The sequence below is a fragment of the Plectrocnemia conspersa genome, unplaced genomic scaffold (assembly GCF_051122295.1).
Source record: "Plectrocnemia conspersa isolate PC_06_02 unplaced genomic scaffold, ASM5112229v1 ptg000013l, whole genome shotgun sequence".
In the NCBI taxonomy this organism is placed as follows: Eukaryota; Metazoa; Arthropoda; class Insecta; order Trichoptera; family Polycentropodidae; genus Plectrocnemia; species Plectrocnemia conspersa.
The window spans coordinates 7,678,966-7,700,331 of record NW_028277177.1 but is presented as its reverse complement, the minus strand read 5'-3'; the positions used below and the strand labels follow the sequence as shown (position 1 = coordinate 7,700,331).

General features: G+C 30.2%; 4 protein-coding genes across 5 annotated transcripts; 1 reads left to right on the top strand and 3 right to left on the bottom strand.

Annotated features, from left to right (window-relative positions):
- Nucleotides 1-1,370: 1,370 nt before the first annotated feature.
- On the bottom strand, nt 1,371-10,071 carry LOC148227179 (multiple inositol polyphosphate phosphatase 1-like). The gene is made up of 10 exons (XM_088203038.1): nt 10,013-10,071; nt 3,723-3,917; nt 3,504-3,649; nt 3,169-3,351; nt 2,978-3,103; nt 2,807-2,905; nt 2,606-2,734; nt 2,370-2,523; nt 2,100-2,295; nt 1,371-2,028 (listed from the first exon to the last, which is right to left on the bottom strand). The coding sequence occupies exons 2-10, from the start codon at nt 3,901-3,903 to the stop codon at nt 1,779-1,781; spliced, it is 1,464 nt and encodes a 487-aa protein (XP_088059164.1). The 5' UTR covers nt 3,904-3,917; nt 10,013-10,071; the 3' UTR covers nt 1,371-1,778.
- A 3,109-nt stretch (nt 10,072-13,180) lies between these two features.
- On the bottom strand, nt 13,181-15,340 carry LOC148227178 (uncharacterized). Of its 2 annotated transcripts, none has more exons than XM_088201719.1 (2): nt 15,258-15,340; nt 13,181-14,669 (listed from the first exon to the last, which is right to left on the bottom strand). In XM_088201719.1, the coding sequence occupies exons 1-2, from the start codon at nt 15,287-15,289 to the stop codon at nt 13,373-13,375; spliced, it is 1,329 nt and encodes a 442-aa protein (XP_088057845.1). In that variant the 5' UTR covers nt 15,290-15,340; the 3' UTR covers nt 13,181-13,372. The 2 variants fall into 2 exon arrangements, with proteins under 2 accessions (XP_088057845.1, XP_088057844.1); XM_088201718.1 differs by lacking the exon at nt 15,258-15,340 and adding an exon at nt 14,774-14,974.
- Nucleotides 15,341-16,231: 891 nt separating this feature from the next.
- LOC148227177 (uncharacterized) lies at nt 16,232-16,821 on the top strand. Its single transcript, XM_088202270.1, has 3 exons — nt 16,232-16,402; nt 16,505-16,574; nt 16,638-16,821. The coding sequence occupies exons 1-3, from the start codon at nt 16,251-16,253 to the stop codon at nt 16,770-16,772; spliced, it is 357 nt and encodes a 118-aa protein (XP_088058396.1). The 5' UTR covers nt 16,232-16,250; the 3' UTR covers nt 16,773-16,821.
- Nucleotides 16,811-20,811, bottom strand: Hacl (2-hydroxyacyl-CoA lyase). Its single transcript, XM_088202269.1, has 12 exons — nt 20,721-20,811; nt 20,380-20,634; nt 19,917-20,058; nt 19,689-19,846; nt 19,487-19,633; nt 19,202-19,421; nt 18,783-18,943; nt 18,534-18,722; nt 18,287-18,472; nt 18,116-18,218; nt 17,160-17,292; nt 16,811-17,087 (listed from the first exon to the last, which is right to left on the bottom strand). Exons 2-12 carry the CDS (start codon nt 20,428-20,430, stop codon nt 16,868-16,870), a joined length of 1,710 nt encoding a protein of 569 aa, XP_088058395.1. The 5' UTR covers nt 20,431-20,634; nt 20,721-20,811; the 3' UTR covers nt 16,811-16,867.
- Between the last annotated feature and the right edge of the window lie 555 nt (nt 20,812-21,366).

Genomic DNA, 21,366 nt, shown 5'->3' with positions numbered 1-21,366 from the left:
CATACATATATAATTTTAAAATATAAAAATTGAGTATTTTGCCTGTAATGATGTGTTAAACAGAGTAAGTAGCCAAAAAATTATATCGCTAAAAACGCATGGCGTACAGCGAGTAATTAACAATTTACCGGTCGGCGGTCTAAGGGTTAAGCAGATGGAAGAAGTGTTGTACATAAATATCCATCCAATCATATAACAGGAAAATCAATAACACATATCAATTAACACTAAGGGCTAATTTACACATTGTCAGCTGCTGGAAGTTGACTGGAAAGTCACTGGCACGCGGCGACTGGCATTCCATTTCAATGGGGCTTTACCGTTTACACAGTGCCAGCAACTGGAAGAACTATTGTTGAGAAAAAGCGCCACTCACATTGCGTAAGTACTGTAGTGTGGTGAAAAGGGGAGATGAAAACAAAAATATTTATTCTGCTGGAGCTACCAACTGCTGGCGTGCTAGTAACGCATTGGCTTCTTCATTGACTGGCGTTAAGCGCTTACACGATGCTAGCCCCTGGCATCCAGTGACTGGCAACCTCAACTGGCACGACGACTGGCATCGTGTAAAGGCTGATTTACACGATGCCAGTCGAGGTTGCCGGTCACTGGATGCCAGCGACTGGCAGCGTGTAAATCAGCAACTGGCAACGTGTAAATCAGCCCTTAATCAGCTTTAACTGTTTATGTCCGTTTCGCCTGTTGTGTGAAAATTTACTATTATTGTAATATAAATGTTGACGAGTAAATTAATCGAGTATCGTGGTACTACAAATTCGCATAATACAATCGCTTTCGATATTGACCTTACCGTCCGTCGTAAAAGCACGCGCCATTGGCTAGAAGTTTTATATATAATAGACTCCCCAATAACACGGTAAATTGGGGATGTACTATTTGGGTGCCCGTTACTTTATGTGCGAACGAGTCAAAGGGAGGATATCTCACCACATGCGCCTGATTCGTACGTACGTATTGCAAAACATAGTATGAGTATTTTCTAGTCCTCGACTACACGCACCCAAATAGCACGTTCCCAATTTACCGTGTTATTAGGTGGGAGGGGGGGGTCTACTGTATCTCATGAAATATCGGTAAAATACATATATATGTTAGATAGTATCGTAAAATAATATAAATTTGTATTTCGGTTAAAATAATTTAGCGGAAAATGGTAATTTCTATTATTTAGTCAAAATGAAACTTTTTATTCTATTTATAATACATTATTAAAATTGATAAGAAGTTTATTAAAATTATTAATGTTTTGTATTTCATAAGTTCATATTAAATATTTAATGATTTCATACAGATTATAATAAGAAATATTATTTATTCAATTATTTATGGATGTAAAATAAAAAATAAAATAAAATTGTATAGCTTTATTTGGAATATCAACAGGTAACAAAAAATAAAACATATACTACAGATTTATTGAAAATAATCATTTGTACTGTGGTGATTGTATATTATATAATATAATACAATATTCTGCTTTGCTTAAACATACAGCTTTTAAATAATATTTAAATTAAAAGTATAAATTTAGGCAATCTAATCAACAACTAAATATAAATCTAAAAATAACATCAAACATTCAACGCCATACACCAACCATACACACTTCAACTATATACATAAAACTTTTTACATAATAATATCAATATGGAAATGCATAGTCAAACATAAATCTATTGATTATATCAATACATTGTGACAATTACTCTTTTGCCAAGAAGGAGATCATGTCAAAATTTTATTTGATTACTTGTAACTTACGCATTTGTACTAAAGAGCTTGCTGAGCGATATTATAATCAAAGATCCAATGATTATATTCATATTAAATTTATTGTAAGTGATTGCTGAGTTTTTGAAGCAGAAATTCGTATTGCAATCACTAACAGCTTTACCATATTTACTTTTCAACAGATCCCAAGAACATAATCCAACTTGACAATCGCTGAAATCTATTGGCCTTTCATTTAAGAAGAATAAAACTTTGTAATCGTTATCTCGCGGACATCTGAAAATGTATATTGTTATATTAATGCATTTTATAAATATTAAAGATGCATATAACTTATTTTTTAATACTTGTGTAAAATTGCAGCAATATTAGAAGCAAATGGATCAATCAAACTAGTCTTCCACTTTCTTTGTTGAATATTTGGTGTATGGTAGTTATCAGCCAATAATGGCACTGAATCTTTAGCTACTCCAAGAGCAGTCATAAATGATTGTATGGTTTTGGAATGTGTGAAGTACACGACTGCTTTCGGTTGTTCTTGATCTGTAAATAATATTAATATTTTAGTTTATTTGAAGAAATAAATTGCTTTACAGATTACATTATAATATACATACTGGGATTTTCAATCAATTTTGTAAATCTATTCATCATGTCTTTTAAAGGCGTACATCCAACTTTTTTATTTAACTGACTTCCGTATCCAAATTGATAATAGTATTTAAGATCTTCTAAATACTCTAACAGCATAAGTTGATCTTTGGTGAATGCCTGTAAGTAATTAGTAAGATAATTTTAAACCAATATCATATTAATTCTTATTCTATAGAATATTTAATTCTTTAATACTTACAGCACACCATGGTGAATTTTTATTGATTTCCCAAGCTTTGTCATAACGGCACATGTCATACATGTTTTTAATATCATTTTCTTCCATAGGATATCTAAATCCAAGATGAGATGATACATTTTTAATCAACTAAAATCAAAGCATTAATTTGAATATTATTAATTAATGGTTATTTAACACATATGTATTTCTTATACTCACATTCTTGTACTCTTCTTTACTTTTCATCTGGTTTATTTGTTCTACGGTAATGGGATTATTCTTAACTTCTGAAATCCATGCTTTGCATATGTCATGCAACTAAAATAAAAAACATTATAGAAATACATACTTCAAAAACATGTGGGATTGAAATGTAAATAATATTATTACCATTAAAATGGAATCATTTCCGCCGGAAACTTCAGATTGTACTGAAGAAAAAGCTTCTCTTCCGAATAATCCGTCAACAAAAGCACGGAAGCTGTCTTTTGTGCGTCTTGTATCTGTATATTTAAACTGTTGAATAAACCTAATTTAGTAAATGTTTTAAATTTAATACATGTATATTATTTAATACATACCAAATATTGTCTCGAAGAAAACTGAATAGGCAAGAGATCCCTAAATTTGGATTGCCACCTTTTAGCTAAATATCTAAGATCATCATATCCTTGATATGTTAAGTCACTGGCAAAATTGGAAGTGTAGTTTTGATTCCAAATCCAATTTTTAAGATTTTCAAGATCTTGATCACATAATCTTCCCTGAAAATGTTAATAAAATGATATTAAAATAAAATAAGCGTTTATGAGCTCGAAAAGAGCATTGCATTAGAGCAATACTCCATTTCGGTCTGGGGTTGAGTGACGTCTGTCGCTTCCACAACGTTATATAAATTTAAAAGAATATAACTTACATGATCCGGCGCTGTCCTTTTTATTTCATAGTTGTTGATGATAGTATCTCGTGTTTTGAGCAATTTCGGTAATTCTTGTATAGTTTTCACACCCGGTAACCGAGTGCCATGTCTATTCAACGACCAAAACATCACCGGTTGACATTCTGTATATATAAATGAGCATTATAATTATGGAATTTATGTTATATTATTTGCATATATTTAAAAGGATTATACCAGAAACTAAGTTATGGCTGTCATCTTTTCCTTTTATGAATTCATATGCTGTTTTAGTCGAAAACTGTAAATAAGGTTCGTAGTCACTGGTAAGACAGTATCCGTCCCGTTGAGCCAATACTGAGTTCAGCGCTACAATACTGAATAGGGTAAGTAGAACTCCACTGATTTTGATATCCATGGTTATTTATAAATCTGAAAATAAAATGTGATTAGTTAAATTAAATCAATGTGGTGAAAGCTATCGATATCTAAAAAACATTTCAATATTGTAAATTTGCAATGCTAAATAATGAAATATATTTATAATGTATTCATTTTATACGTTTAGGTACATGGGTATGTGGTTCATATGCTCGAATATAAGCAAAACATATCACGTTAGAGCCGGCTCGTTTACTTTACCAGTTCCTCAAAATGTGTGTATATAAGAACTTTAAATATTATAACAATTTTTAGTTAGATAATTATAATTTTTATATACAAAGATACTAATGATAGATAAAAGCTAAAAATACAATATCACTTTCATTGTGACTAACTTTGTATAGTAACTTTCCTAATACTCCTTGTATATCCAGATGGCTTGTAGTTAAAAAAGGCTAAAGACTTTATAAATATTTATACAATATTAATACATTCAACTGAAATAGTTGCTGTAAATTATTAGCAGACCAAATTTTCTTGATATGCCATACTTATTATTTTTGACAACAATATAACTATTACGTCATCGCTTTATTGAATGAGGAATATGCTAATTTTAACTGCTGTAGCAATTCTTCGTGAGTAATAAGATGACATGACACAGTACAGATAATTTAAGATGATTGCAAATTAATGCAAGAGTCTCTTAGTTTGTCGCTTATGTAAGTACAGCGTCAAGGTGATAATATAAATGTAGAAGTATGAAAACTCGTTCATTTATAATGGCAACATATTATAAATTCTATAGTCTACGTCCGTGAGTGAAGAAATTAATAAGCAAGCGAATAGACGAAGCAATCGCACGATTTCACTTGTCTGTGCATTTTCCGGATATCCGGAGGCAAACCAATAAATATTTGAGAGGGGATAGAAATGTCGACTATGGGTATTTTTGTATGGCGCAAGCACGCGATTAATTGCAAATTTGCAGTTTTGAAGTTGAATGAATTAGTAAGAGTAAGTTATGAAGTTCAGAAATACATTGTTGAAGTAATAACATTGTGGCTATTTATAAATAATTAATAATAGGTACATAAATATTGCTTAAGTACGACATTTTTTATTAATACATCAATTCAAACACAGATGTGTTTGAGTAACATATTTTTTTATATTAGTAATATTGTTTTTATCGACCAAATATAAAATTTGCTATACAAAGTATATAAAACATCATCGCAGATTGCTAGTATTATATTTGTTTTCATATGAAATGCATACATATATCACTGTCATACTTTTAAGGATCATTATAGTGACACACGCCATCAATTTGACAAGAAATAAGCTTCAAAAATATTATATAACTTTACCAATACACGATCGATAAGTTTAAGCCTTCAATTTATTTCATATTTACACTAATCGATTGAGGTCACGAGTTGTTGTGTATTAAATTCCATATTTTCACCGTGTATGTATTTATTATATTTTAATTGAATCATATATTTATTTTATGCGATGAAACAATGACATTGTGAAGTAAAATAATTAATTGCAGAATGAGCTTCAAGTGCGAATTTTATTTAATAATAGCATTTTTATTTATAGTCTGAAGGTAAATGTCACAGGAAGCGCGAGATTCCGAGTGCTAAGCGCGAGATTATGAGCGGGAAGTACGAAATAATAGCCGCCAGGTCTAGATATAGTTATTATTGTTACTGTTTTATATATTATTTTTATTTATATACTTATCAAATTATTGTCAATCTTACGCTGTAACATTAGAGGCGTTAACCCAATGCGTTACAATGGGGTAAACACAAACAATAACTACTAAGTGAGTAAATGGTAAAACACCACAATGAAATCAATGAAATCAGTGACTAATATAATAATAATTTTAAACTAATGTTCTCCAATTCTCATGCTGAACAATAATTTAATTTTTAATTTTAATATATATAAGATATTTTCTGTGAGCTGTTTTAGCTCATTATTAGAGACTTTTCAATACCAGATATGTACGACTTAGCTCAATTTTAATTAATCATCACAATATTCATCCGCGAGATCAGGAAAATCTAGGTAAACCTAATTTGTGATGATCAATCATTATTAAAATAATATAATAATCACTAATTCCGATCTCCCAGACACGATATAAATTTAAAAACACTAAGGTCCGTATGGGATTCGAGAACCCAGGTCTTTCAGGTCAATAGTCAGTGACTTAAAGCACTCGTCTACCGAGTAATGATTTAAATCCATTGCTATAAAATATGGTTAGTATAGATTTCTTTAATCTCTGTGAATGTGCTATTTATTTATTGTAAATATTCCGTTGTGACATGACAAGCGTTAGCGCAATGAGTTACAACGGTGTGAACATAGTTAACAACTATTGAGTAAGTAATGAAACATCAGACTTAATTCAAAGTCCATATATCAGTGACATCAATTTTATTAATTATAAACTATTTTACACCTTTCAATCAATATATGTTACAAAGCACGACATAGCTCAATTTTATTTCAATTATTCATCACGGTATTCATCCGTGAGATTAGTAAAATCTAGGAAAACTTATACTCAAAGTATGATTATATAGTAATCACTAATTCTAATTAACCAGACACGATAGAAATTGAAACACATTATAGTACATATGGGATTCGGACACTGGTCTTTCGAAAATTAGTTTATACTAGTCTATCGTGATCAATTATACTGAAGAAAAGTCCATTTCTCCTTGGCATTTTAACCCCTTACTCTTGATATACAATAATAAACAGTAAAGTTAAAAGATTATTAAACGCATATAACAAACGTGTTTCTAAAAATATATTTCCTTATTATAATTACTGTATTGGTAGTGTAAATTTGATTTGTATGTTGCGAATTTGAGCAAGAATCGTGGTTTAAATTGATTAAGATCATTCTGCAGTCTAATAATACAAGAAAACAACTTCGTTTACTACCGCGTAAAAAATATTACGTGAAGTTCGGCCTCACGTCGTTGTAACTGTGATTCGTTAGACCAGCCCACCTTTGTGTGATGTAATGCAGCATGAGCTCACCGGCTTCTCATAGCAAACAACATTCTTGGTTCGATTCATAGGTACATAAAATATACTATCTAGCGTTCATTCTAGTTTTTTTCCATACTCAAAACGGTCGCTTTCTGAGCTTAACCGGCGAACGAAATGAAAACTAAAACTTTTTTCTTATTGTAACGTAAACACAAAGAGATTATGCAATTTCAAAAACGATTTTTATAAACATGCACTACAAAACAATGGTAGAAAGTTTGGGAAATTCTGACGCGTCTTCCTTTCTATTATATACACGTTTCTTATGAGCGTAATCAAATTATACGTCTGTTTGGCGAAAATTTTTCAAAAATTAAGATCTAATTGATTGAATTTTAGCTCATTGACTCTTTGCTCTAAGTCTGAGTCATATTAGGCCGATAGTTAATTTGTCACACGTGTGATAGATTGACGAGTTACCAACAGGTGGAAAACTCGTGGGTTCAAGCTCTCTAAAAAGTTTTACATACTACACTTATAAACGAATAATAAGAAGCGTCGCCTTGCGGTGTACCGTTATCCAAAAAGATAAAAAAAGTTTGGTATATACGAGCGTAGATATACCACGCGTTTCTATACGTCGAATTCAACAGTTAAATATTGTATATTTTTTTCTATTTTCGAACAAGGTGTTAAACATTTAAACAAATTAACAAAGCTCAAAAAATATTTGCTCAGTTTATTTAATGTTTTAAATCATGTGATGCATGCACATATGTATGTACTGTATACATGCGAAACATATGTAGGTTCCATGAAATTTATTAAACAATGGGTGGATATTATCGCTTGATACATGAGCTGTAAAGTTATGACTTGAATGTGCTTTGAAAATTGGGTTAAATAGGTATATAAACTCGAGTTTTTTGTGCGCCGACTTTAGAGTTCGGGATACTAGCGCCCAAATTATTATTTTTTTTATATTTAATAATAAAAAAAACAAAATATAATAATTATAAATTTAAAACATTTATTCTACAAATTGAAACACGTACATGAAAAAGGAACCATAAAAACTATTTAAATTTTTTTAATACATACATATAACATGAAATTTCCTTATCTTATTCTTAATGTGTCAACTCTACTTTTTCAAAAGTACTTGCATAATATATAAATAATTTTTCAATTCAAAACTACCTGTCAAAAAGGTATTCTCGTGTATTTTCCATGAAAGTCTAAATTGTCAATGATAAGCATTTTGGAAATCATTAAACATTTTAATGAATAAAAATATTATGGATGGGTTTGTAAAAGTGACAATTAATCTTAGGTATGTAAATTTCTTTAAATGAGTAGTAAACTCATTTTGCAAAATTAATCTTTAATACTTTTATTATAATTAATGACATTTAGATAACAGCATTTATATTGTTATCTTGTACATTCTTACAACCTTTTAGAAGGTAACGGCAATGAATACTCGATAACTCGTCTAATTGCATACAAATCTACATATATACATGAACATATGTATATAGTATATACATATGTTTATATACAGAGGTTATATAGGAAATATTTTCGAAACATATTAATTACTTTGGTGAAATTCGAAATCAAAAGTATGAAACGACACAATAGTTAATTAGTCAACCGTATTATTTGTCAAAATCAATAGATAAAAACACATTTTTCAAATGAAAAATATTTTATTATTATTGAATCTTGTATTTGCATGTATTAGCTGTTGTGAGGCTTATTTTATAAGGTTGCACAAGCTTACTAATAATAAGTATAAAATCAGGGACATTTAAGGAGGAGACAAGTAGAGGCAATTGGCCAGAAAAATGAATGTCATTTAATGAAATATGAAATACTATGAATCATAATTAAATCGAAATATTAAGAAACGACCATTGACTGGCCAACTTCCTGATTCTGAATCAGAAATTCTCCTGTTATCACTCAAAGAAAATTTAGAAAAAACAGTCTCGAATATATAGCAAATTTTTTAAAAAAAAATGTCATTTCAGTGAAATTGTATCGGAATACATTTTCACCGGTAGATATATATTTTTACCAGTAAAAATATAATTTATCTGGCAGGTGCTAGTAAATAAAATTTAACTTTACCATATGTAGTAATATAATATAATATAAAATATAAGTATGTAATATAAATTTTACATATTTATACGTCCATTTGCTGTTCAAACCCAAACCTAACCTACACGAATTAACCAAACCCAGCTTCACGTTATGAAAGTTTTAAAACTTGTTACAGTTTTAAAACTTTCATTAGGCCAAGTTCAAAATACTAATTAAACTAACTTATCTCTCAGGAGGAAATAAGCGAAAGAGAACCATAGTTTGTTTACATGTTTTAAAAATATGTTGGCTATCATTACCGATATTACTAAAGACTTTTTATATGAAAATATTGGTTAAAGTATATTCAAACCGAATTTTGGTCAATAGGAGGGCGCAAAAACAATTATCGCAATAACAATAAATTGGCAAATGCCTAAATATCTAAAAACTGCGCTTGTGAGTTAATATGTCCTTGTTTTGATTTAATTAATTAATTGGAAAACCTATACAAATTTAGATATTTAAATATTTCAGTTAATTCGGAACTTTGTAAGTTAAGTTAATACAAATGTTTTTCATTGAATTTATATATTAATATATTTACATATTTTATTCATTAAGATTGTGAGTTAAATAATATGTTTTTGAATAAAAATGCGTATTAGTATAGCATTTATACTCAATAATAATAAAGACAACTCATTGAATCATAACAAAAATACGAACGTAAAGGGTTAAATTATGCATAAACTCAAATATTCACAAGATTGTATCTACAAATGTATGTAGCACGAAACATAGTAGTTATACCGTAAACGTAAAAAAGGTACTCCTAAAATAGGCGTGTACGCAAAAAGTGACAAGGTATCTCTACCTCTGCGGCGCGGCGTCGTGAAAAATGGCTCATTTGATGACTGTTTTTCATTATTTTGTTAAACTGAATACATAACTGTAGCTTAAACTTTCCAAATACACAAAAACGACTAAATGAATTAACTATTCGTGAAAAGACTCACATTTTAACGTTGGGCGTAAATGTCCACCATCTACGAGGAGTTTCAAAAAGGCACTGCCCCGGCTTGCTATAGCGAAGCGCGCCAAACTAGTAGTTTCGATACAGTATGACCAGAATGTGTCTCACACAAGCTTTATATAATACTCAACAAAAAACCGCAAACACGATAAGACACCTATAGTACATTTGTCATCTCAGTGTATCACAGTTCGATGAATCATCCTAAATGCGTAACAATAAATTATGGTTAGCGCTTTCTGTGGAAAATTACACTTTGCGAATGGTAATGAATTTTTCATTAATACCACAAATATTTCATCGGATAACCTTGGAAGTAAAAAAGTAAATCGGTGAGGCGAACTTTGCGGACGCACGGTGGTTGCGTATTTCCGGCAACACAATGTGAAATTGGTACTCGATGATGACACAAATCCCATGATCTACCTGTAGTCATGTCGATTTGTGAACACGATCACCTGTTTGGTTGACTAAAACCAAGTTTGGCGGAATATAATGACCGCAATAACATGTTGATCGATGCAATTAATATTATAAAATAGCTTAGTTCGAGTTCGCTTTATGTTCGAGTAACTTGAATTAAGAATATTGGGCGTTTGAATATTATAATAATTGACTGACTAATGTTTTTTAAAAGGTATATGTGAATTTTCACTGGTGAACTTTTTATTAGGCGTAATTTCTGTGGCGCAATGCGTTTAAGAGAAGAAAAAACATAAATAAGACTGTTTATCTTGTTATTCTTAATTACTTATAAATACTGGTTACATACTGATATTGCAACAGCGTAGTCCGTAAGGTATGAACTAGTAACCCGAAGGCTACGGGCTCGGTCTCCGGCAGCAGACTCGAGTTTTTATTAATAAAAGTGCGCTATTACTAAAAACCGAACCAAGCTGTGAATTGACATTAAATAATTGTAAATTATAATTTACAATTAATTATATAGATGTCATTGACTCTGTTGATACTGATTAATCCCGTTGTAACGCATTGGGCATACACATGTTATATTACAACGAAAGCTTAAAAAATACAAAAACTTGGCCCTCTTACTAAATAATCTTAACACATGTTATAGTATCACATATATAAATATATCTATAATTTAATTTCAAAATTTATATATAAATATATCTGCACGTTCTATACTAAACCAAAATGTATCTTATTGCTTTGCCTTATAAATAATTTATGAATATATTTATGCTTGCTTTAGAATATTTACATAATACGTATCTTAATCTTTCTCATATTTTTTTTTATATTCATATATGCGGTACTTGTGCTTACTCAGCACACGCGTTAATTTTAAGTTTAAATTGTAAAGGTTTATAAATTATTTTCAAGGTACAGCTATAAAATTTGTGCAATAAAGGAATATATTAAACGTGGTGCAGCATCCTTACCCTATCTCCAAGGAAGCGTTGGAGATAGGGTAAGATATGTAGCGCCCGGTCAACCAAAAATATTTCTGCTGTAAGTGAAAATGTGGCCGAAGACTCGGAATTGTTCGCAGCTTTTCTTATGGCTTCTTTTTGCACACTTTGGACCTGGATTTCACCTACACCCGTATAAAATTCATATAACACAAGAACTAAAACCCAGAGACCATGAGCAGCGAATAATTTACGCAGATTGTGTGTTAGAGCAGCAAGAAGATGATTCTAATTTTTCAAAAAAATCTTCTCTAATGAGACACATTTCCACCTCTCTGAATATGTTAATAAGCAAAACTGTCGCATATGGGGCGAGGAAAATCCTCATGTAATTCACGAAAGACTATTACATGTCCAAGAAGTGACTGTTTGGTACGCATTGTGTTCAGGCGGCGTCATTGTGCCTAACTTTTTTGAATACAATGAAAGTCGAACTGTAATAGTTAATGGTGAGCGCTATATGCGCATGATAACTGATTATTTTTGGCAGTAATTGATGATATTATTGTGGAACACATGATATTCCATCAAGGCAGCCACACATCGTGTCTAACTTTGGAAGTTTTGCGGGAAAAGTCCTCATGTATTATTATTTCAAATTTTGGTGACGTCAACTGACCGTCAAGATCATGCGATTTAACGCCGTTGGATATTTTTGTGGTGTTACGCTAATAGTCATGTCTACGCCGACAAACCCTAAACATTGCGCACATAAAAACCAACATCCGATGTACGAAAAAGTTATCGAAAGGATCGGCTGCTGCAAAAGGTCAAGAGGCGCAATTAAATGAATATTATTTTTCATAATTAATGAAATACATCAAATGTTCGATTAAAAAAATCCGAATATATCTTTAAAAAAGCTTGGAAACTATTTTTTAAATACCAGAGGTGGTAATATGCCTCATCAAAAAGAAGATTTTCTTTGAAAAATCAGTATTAACTTCTTGCTGCTCTAGCACCCAATCTGCGTAAATTATTTGTTGTCTCATGGTTTCAGATCTTGTTATCTGAATTTTATACAGGTGTAGGTGCAAGTCTAAGTGCAAAATGGGCCAAAGGAGCCATAAGAAAAGCCCAAAAGCTATGAATCGACAATTCCAGGTTTTCGGCCACTTTCACTTACAGTAGCAAAATTCTCGGCTGAATGAGCGTTATAATGATGCACAGGTCTTACCGCTTCCAGTCTTTTAATATTTTTTCACTACATTGTGGATTGTTCGCTCAGTAGGACGATGAAATTGTCCACAATCTTTCCGTAAATTTCGATACATAGTTCGTACAGAGTTGTTATTTTTGTAGAACAATTGAATAAATTTTAGTTTAGGGAAAATTGCATTCTATTAAGATTGTATTTTTTAATAAACAATTTTTATTAATAGCTCAGGCTTTAAATTAAGTCACTTGTATAAAATGTGACTAACGCTTGTTCTGTCTATTCTTAAATTATAACTAATTTTAATATTGCATTGTTGTATTGTAATATAAATACAATAAAAAAATATAACCAGCAATAAATTATTATTTTAATTGTATTCCTTATAACATTATATCAGTAAGTGGTTAATGAAAAGAATCTTTTATAGCTAAATGATGGTAATTAGTTAAGTTTATTGAATAGTGCAGTGATGCTTTATAATGCCATCCATATATATTACTGCAAACGTAATGAGAAATTAAACTTGATATTTCAAAATAATTAAATTCAAAAAATGTTTTTATAAATATATTTAAATGTTAATAAATACATGCACATAGTTATATTTTGTAGTATACGCACTTAAAATATATTCATAGATATACGACCTTTGTACGACATCAGGTATTCATTTATGCTTTAAGTACAATATAAATAAATATTTAAACAAATGACATATGAATAATAATTTGATAGAAATTACTCATTATGACACATTAACTTTTAACAATGATATCTTTTTCTTGCACAAATGTTTGTGGTTTGCTTTGTGAGCCTTTTTGCACATGTTACATTTTGTCGTCTTTTTAATTTCAGTATTGCATTTCTTTTCGCATAAATATTTAACATGGTTGTTTAGAGCGTATTTGCTTATAAATTTCTCATCGCAGAATTTACAAATTACAGTGCTATTTGATAAAATTGTTGAAATCGTATTGCTTTTATTTGTGTTAACTACTTTAGCAATTGGCTTTTCTTTAACTATTTGCGGTTGTGGATTAACGTTTTGAATATTTAAGACGTTTTCTTCCTGTCTGGGTTTAAACGATTTGAAGTCAATTTGTATAGGATCAATCTTTATGTCTTCTAGAATTTCAATCTTTTTGTTAATATTTCGGCTTGAAGGTGTAGCTTTTATTTCTTTATCGGCACAAGGTGTCATAAGTTCCTTTTTAATCGGAATTCTAAAAGGAACATCTTCTAAATGTAGCATTTTATGAGTCGGAGTAAAAGACGAAACATTCTGATATGCAAAATTGTGTTTGGAACTTATCGTTGCTGTTTGATAGTTAGGTATTGGATTACCTTCATTAATTATTAACGATTTCATAATTAAATTTCGTTTAGTGAAATTTGTATTTGCATTCGATATGATTACTTTATCGCTACTTTCGATTTCTAATGGTTTTGCAGTATCTGAATCACTTTCCATTATGGTCATATTGTCATAATTTTGTTCATCATTATAACTTCTTTCAGTTACTGCTTCACTCATATTTACTGAGCAAAATCTTTTAATCAATACCTTCTGGGTCTGTTCAATTTTTGATATAAGCTGTTCAAATTTTTCAAGATTAATTTCACAATATTGACACACAGATAGTGGCAGTACATCATTCTTTGATATCAAAAGCTGAAAACATTTTTGAATTCGCAAAGCAAACACGTCATCTTTTTCAAATATATGCTTTAAATCCGATCTAAATTCGTTTCCACATAATCTACAAGTTTTATTAATATCCCCCGTTGCTTCTAATATAATGTCTTCACTGGGAATGATTTCCAAATCGATATTAGTCTTGTTTTTATTATCATTTTCATTAATAAATTTGATTGTCGGTATAACATTGGCTTTCAATCTTGATAGATTTGTGTTGACTTGAAAATCGGTAGGTAGAAAGTGAGCGCTGCATATTGTTAAATATTTCGTGGGTTTCCAATCATCTCCATATTCCAAAAAATCAATCCATTTTTGAAGAAGTACAGCATTAGTAGTTGGAAACCTGTAATTTAAATACATAAAAAACATGAAATACTAATTATATTTATATGAGATTTTCATATGCAATTCGTCATCATATAAATAGTAATCTGACAGAGAACTTACATATGAAACGACATTTTATCTTTAGGCCTCTTTTTAAATGGGCAGTTTTTTACACAACAATTTTTCACCATTATGCGCGAATATTAAAAATAGTTTTTGCAAAAACATTGATTGAAGCAGAAACAAAACAATGTAATGTGTACTTCACAGAACATGACAGTTCGACTTTTAGTGTTGCCAACAATAAAATCATTTTTTAATGGAATGTTGCTGAAATCGTAATAATAGAAATAAACTATTTATAACTTTTAGCCTCTTATGTAACTTTTGCTACATTGCGGTAATTAATGGTATTCATAATTATTATTATGAATATATTTGGAGTTTTTGGAAAGTTGCTTGTAAATAACAATATTACCGATCTGTTGAGCGATATATAGATAAAACACAATTTTAATGATTGAAAAATGGTTGATTATGTGACGAAATGACATCGTAAATATACATTTTAGTATAAAGTAAAGAGAAGTGAACGATTCGTTACCCCAGGGCTATCAATTCGAGTCGCACCGTCATATACCACGAACAAACGCAAATTGTGAAACGTCATGTACCACAGTACTAAAAAGACAAACCCCACTAACGCGTCGCAGTTATGTTTTTTATATATAAGAAAAAAGCTCTTGCTGTCGATTAGTTATATAAAATATAAAGGAATAATCGGTTGGAAAAACAGTAACATATTTAGATCTCACATTACGTTTTAAACTTTCGTGTAAATCTTAAGTGGGTTAACCAATTAAAAAATCAAAGCTCCTAGAGTTATATTCTCTTATTTTCTGTATTACAATATTAAAAATAAATTACTTATTTAAAAATCAATAATAAGACTTGTAATTTTGTATGCTTTGCTAGCTTAACTACTCAATAAACCAAGCAAAAAATATCATTAAGAATCGCGCCAAAAGTTTCATGATTTGTCCGCAATTCTAAACTCTTAAAAATATTTTAATATATTACTAATAGGTATATAATATATACATATATGTTATATAACAGGGATGAAAATAAGTAAATAATTAATTCTATCGTGTATAAAAATTCCGTATTATATTAATAAAAAAGGTAAAAGGAAATCATGTGTGTCAATACACAAAAACTAGATAATTGGGCAATATACCCATGGTGTACTGCTCCGAATACGAACCCAACGACGCAGCCTATGCGCTTTTCAACTGCCCAGCTTGGACAGAGAAAAGGAACACAAGATAAGCTTTCTGCAAAGAATCAGGCGCGGGCAGTGAGATAGTTTCCCTCTGAGAGATAAAAGCATGTTGACCGTATGCTCCTATCTCTCACTCACTCTCGTCACTTACCACTGAACTGGTTCTTAATCACTGATCTGACCAATGCTAATTTGTCAAACAGTAATCCAAAAACATTTTGTTTTATGAAACAATTATTTTATATAAAACATATTTAAATTGTCCTCTACTTATAATATTTTGATTGTGTTAAAAAAAATATAAGTAAGGCTATGGTCGAAATAATTGGTGCCACGACCATCAACGCTTCGCGCCGTTTGAAAGCGCGGTTGACGTTTACCAGTAGTAAAATGTCAAGCGGTGACGATGTTCAAACTAAAATCTTGCAAGAACTCAGAGAAATAATTAAATTGGAGTATTTAATGTCCGTATTATCATTATTTCGTTACACGATTATCATATGTTTCATATTTTGACTACTAACAATGTTTTAATGATAACAATTTTATTTTTCAATAACTTTTAGAGAAGCAGAATTGGATAGCATTAACACCATGGTTAAATCTAAGGGATCTTTCGACACTGCTGTTACCAAGGTATTGTTTGATTTTGTATTTTTTTAAATTGTACAGGTTACTTATTTAAATATGTATTTACAGGGCATAGAATCGACAAAACATCTTGGAAATATGTTAAAAGTACTACCGAATAATGAAATAGTACAAAAGTACAAAGACATTAAAGCAAACCTGCCTATGCAAGTAACTGAAATGGACGATGAACCTTCTATTTGATATGATGATTTAAGTGTAATATAAGTAAAATTAAAATATTTTTTCAAAATTGATTATTTATTCATAATATAAAAACAGTATATAAAATATATCATTTACAATTTTGATTCAGTTAACCAGTTAAAATTCTGCGGCTTTCTATCAGCACTAGGGCTAATTATAACGTTGATGATACTGGGTTTATCGTTGATTTTAAGACTTTTATCGATCGCTTGTTTAATTTCTTCCACCGTCCTTACGAAGAATCCTTTTTCGTTGAACATCTCCATCATTTTTTCATAGTGAAATTCAGTTGATAGTGAAAAGGGTGGTGTTCTAAAATTGTACATGTTAAAAAATATTATATATATATACATATGATAAATGCTATATAGGTAATATACGTACACATTTGCAATATCACCAGATTCTTGTATACTTTTCATGCTATCTCCATCAAGACCACCATATATACCATTATTGTTGACAATAATGATTATTATCGGAAGTTTGTAACGGAACATTGTCTCAATTTCCATTCCTAATTGTTCAACACAACATATCAAATATGATATAAACATAACATAGTAAATATTGGGTGCGATTAACAGGGAATTATTTTAAGAGATATGTGCATTTAAATAAATATTTTGTCCCATAATACGAATTCTTTGTGCATTTATGTAAAGTAAATTTTCTTCGTTGCCGAGAGTTATTCATTGTTCACTGTTCACTGTTCTGACCGATGCTTGCTCGCATTTAATCTTTCCAAACAGTAATGCACAAACAATTCGTTTTATAGAAAACTATTTTATATATTGTCCTTATAAATATTATTCAAAAACATAAGTAAATTGTGCGGCAAAAAAACAGGTGATTATAAAGTTCAATAACAAATAAAATGCTAAATTATTTATGCAAAATGTATCATAAACACCTGTCCAAATATTTAACGAAACTAATTGATCTATTATGATATAAATTAAGAACTAAGTTTTTTTAGTTCTTAATTTATGTTATAATAGAATTACCGAAAATCGCTGCAGCGAAATAACTGTTGAGTGGCCACGAAACAATCGTAATTTTTTTAATATACCTTAATGTCTATTGGTTCATAGTTACTAAATGTTAGGACGCTGTGTTGGTAATTAAATTATCTTTAACCAGCAGTTCCCAGAAAAATTAATATTCATAATCGCCGTTTCTCTGCTGCGCCATTTTTTTTATATATATATTATATGTACGTACTATATTGTTGTATTTACCATTATTTCATATAAAAATATTCAAAATAACTATTTTATATTGTGACGATCTTCTAAATCGACAATATATAAATATACAAAGTGCTTATGTGCTTATACCTGAAAATCCAAACGCAGAATCTCCTTCAACGCATACAACTTTTTTATTCGGTGCATTATCTTTACACCAAAAAGCAGCAGCAATCGCAAAGCCTAATCCAACCTTAATTGTATAATAATAATAATTTAATAAATAGTTTGAGATTATTATCTTATGCAAATAATGCTTACTCCCATTGTTCCAAAAGTACCGGCGTCCAATCTGTGCCTCGCTTCTGTATTTAGCAACATTCCACGACCGATATCCATAGTATTAGCCCCTTCGCTTACAATAATACAATCTTTTGGAATTGTATTCTGTACTACTTTAAAAACTGCGTAATAGTTGAGCGGTGGAGTCGTAATAGACGATTGTTGCTATAATTATGAATTATATATTTAATTTACAAGTAAATAAGATGCCGGTAATCAATTTTACCTCTATGAACAGTTTATTCTTTTCACTCTTTTTGTTCAAAGAATCCCACCATGGATTGGCTTTCATGTTTAATTTCAGTTTTCTGTTGCACAACTCTTGTGTCAATTGTTCGACAAAAGGCAATATGTCTGATTGTACTGCCACTTGAGTGAGAATGCTGTTGTTTAGTTCTTCGGGACAAATGTCAACCTAAGTATAAAATTGTTTAATATGTTTTATAATATTTTGTGATAAATGTGAAAATATTACCTGTATGACTTTGACGTGGCTTGAGAAACGTGGAGTTCTTCCAAAATGCAGGATCCAATTGAGTCTCGCTCCTAGTAGCAGCACTACATCGGCATCAAGTAAAGCGGTCGTTCTAGCCGAAGCTACACATTGTATAGCATTATCCGGAACAACACCCTTTCCTGTGAGTTATATAATTTCTATAAAAAAATGTTTTTATATGGCTCGTATTTTTTGGGTCAGAATTTATAGTAATTGATCGGAATTTATATTAAATGGTTAGAATTTAAATAAGAAATTCATAAAGAAAGTTGATCTGCAATGAAGCATTGAGATTAAATCAATAACTTTTCTTATTGACCTTATGGATGAAATTTAAATGTAAATAGCATGTTGGTATATTAATGAATTAATAAGTATAATAAAAATAATGTTTATACCCATAGGTGTTGGCAAAAATGGTATATTAGTCTTCTCAATCATGTTTCTGATGGCCATCTCGGCTCGAGCATACGCAGCGCCCTTTCCAACGATAACTAGAGGTCTCTCAGCGTTCGACAGCAAATCAGCAGCTTGCTTCACGAGGGACGGTGCTGGAAAACTTCTTTCGAGAGGTGGAGACGTATAAGTCTTTTGCACCGAATCCTCACTAACTACACTCTATAATAGTATTTTTTAATTATTATATAAAATAATACATATGTATATAATAAATTAAAACATACTCGTAAAAGAGTGCCTGGAAAATCTAAATAAGACACGCCAGGACGTCCATACATGGAAAATCTCACTGCTTTCTCGACGTGTTGAGGGATCAAACTTGCGGCTGGTGGTCTTGCCGAGTATTTGCAATACGGACGGCTTAGATCGACCTTTAAATATATGTTATAAAATTGTTTTTCAATTTATTAATACTATATAAATTACCTGTGGGCATTCTTGGAATCCGCCGATCCCTTCGTGATCTTCTGAAGTCGAACCAGCGATCACCAAAAGCGGCCAGCAGTTGATTTGAGCGTTAGCCATTCCTCCATAACAGTGTAGTAAACCAGGCCCAGAAACGACGAGGCAAATTCCAGGCTTTCCTTTATTTAAATGAATTATATGCTTATGTTTTATACATTATATATGTACATACACATGTTATTTTATTACCTGTAAGGTACCCAATAGCTTGTGCTGCGTAACAAGCGGCTTGTTCATTTCTCATTCCGACATACTTCAAGCCAACAGATTGCATTGCCATTGATAATTCAATAACGGGGTGCCCGATAATCCCGAAAACATATTCCAAGCCCTATGATAATACTTTTTAATTAATTATAAGTCAGGAAAAACATTATTAATTACATAACATTGATAACGTTTTTAATTTAGATTATGCACTGAACAATCAATTACGAAACTAAGAGATTATTTTGTTATGTACAAGGATTAAGATTAGCGACGAAATATAGTTAATATATTGCAAACAAATTAAATATAATATATCAAAATAAACTAAATATCATTAATATATTATTTTAATATAGATAAAAATAAGTTCGATACATATATAAAGATCTTATTATTATATATTTTGTACTTAAAAGTTTCCTTATTAATCTAATAAATTTACCTGATCCTTTAGGGCCTGTGCCAAAATATTGTTTCCGTCTGTTTCAGCCATCTTTGTAGTGCAAAATTATTGTACAAAACAGTCTAAAGGTCGACTGTTGGCATACAACTGATAGTTCAACAAGTTCGCAATTCTTATCGCTCTCGTCGATAAAACGGTTACCTATTAGTGAACTGTCACTTTTGACGTTTATCGTGGACTGTTTTATCGACATCATTCGGTAAAGCGCAAATTATGAATGCTTAGTTTTTTGGTCTAAACACAAAAATTATACAGAAAATTTTATATATATTTTTTAAGTAAGGGGAAATATTAATAAAAATATTTATTCACTATTAAACTAATATCATTATCACGCAAAAGTAATAAATATTTTATTATTATTGACGTATAAGTAATTTTCAATATTATTCCTGAAATTAGTTAATAATAATTATGAATATAATATTCAGATTTATTCTGATTCTTAAATCTATGTTCATTTATTTATGAAATTCTACGGATTAATTGTTATTTGCAATTTATGTTTTCTCGTGTATATTTAGGTGAGACAATATAATAAAACATAATGTAATTGAAATCATACGTAACAGAAACATATTGTGTTAATTATATTAAATCTAAGATTATGTTAGGATTGAGAAAATGTGTATTTCCACTAAGATGAAATATAAACTGATTTATAATAAAATACAATCGTATTGAAAGTTCTGTATTTATTGGATCAGTAATTTAATTGAGCGGTCAATAATTTTAATAAATGTTCATTAATTGTTATATATAGTAAGTCGTTAAATGCTTGTAATGGTATTACATTATTAGTAATTTTTAAAGTGTTGTTTTTATTATTTTAAATCTGTTTTTAAATTTAACGGTAGTTAAATTTAAAAACAGATTTAAAATAGTAATTTAACGGTAGTTAAATTTCTCCTGAAAATTGATATTTTAAAGTCTTTATTTATTGGGTCAGTAATTTGGTTTCCTTTT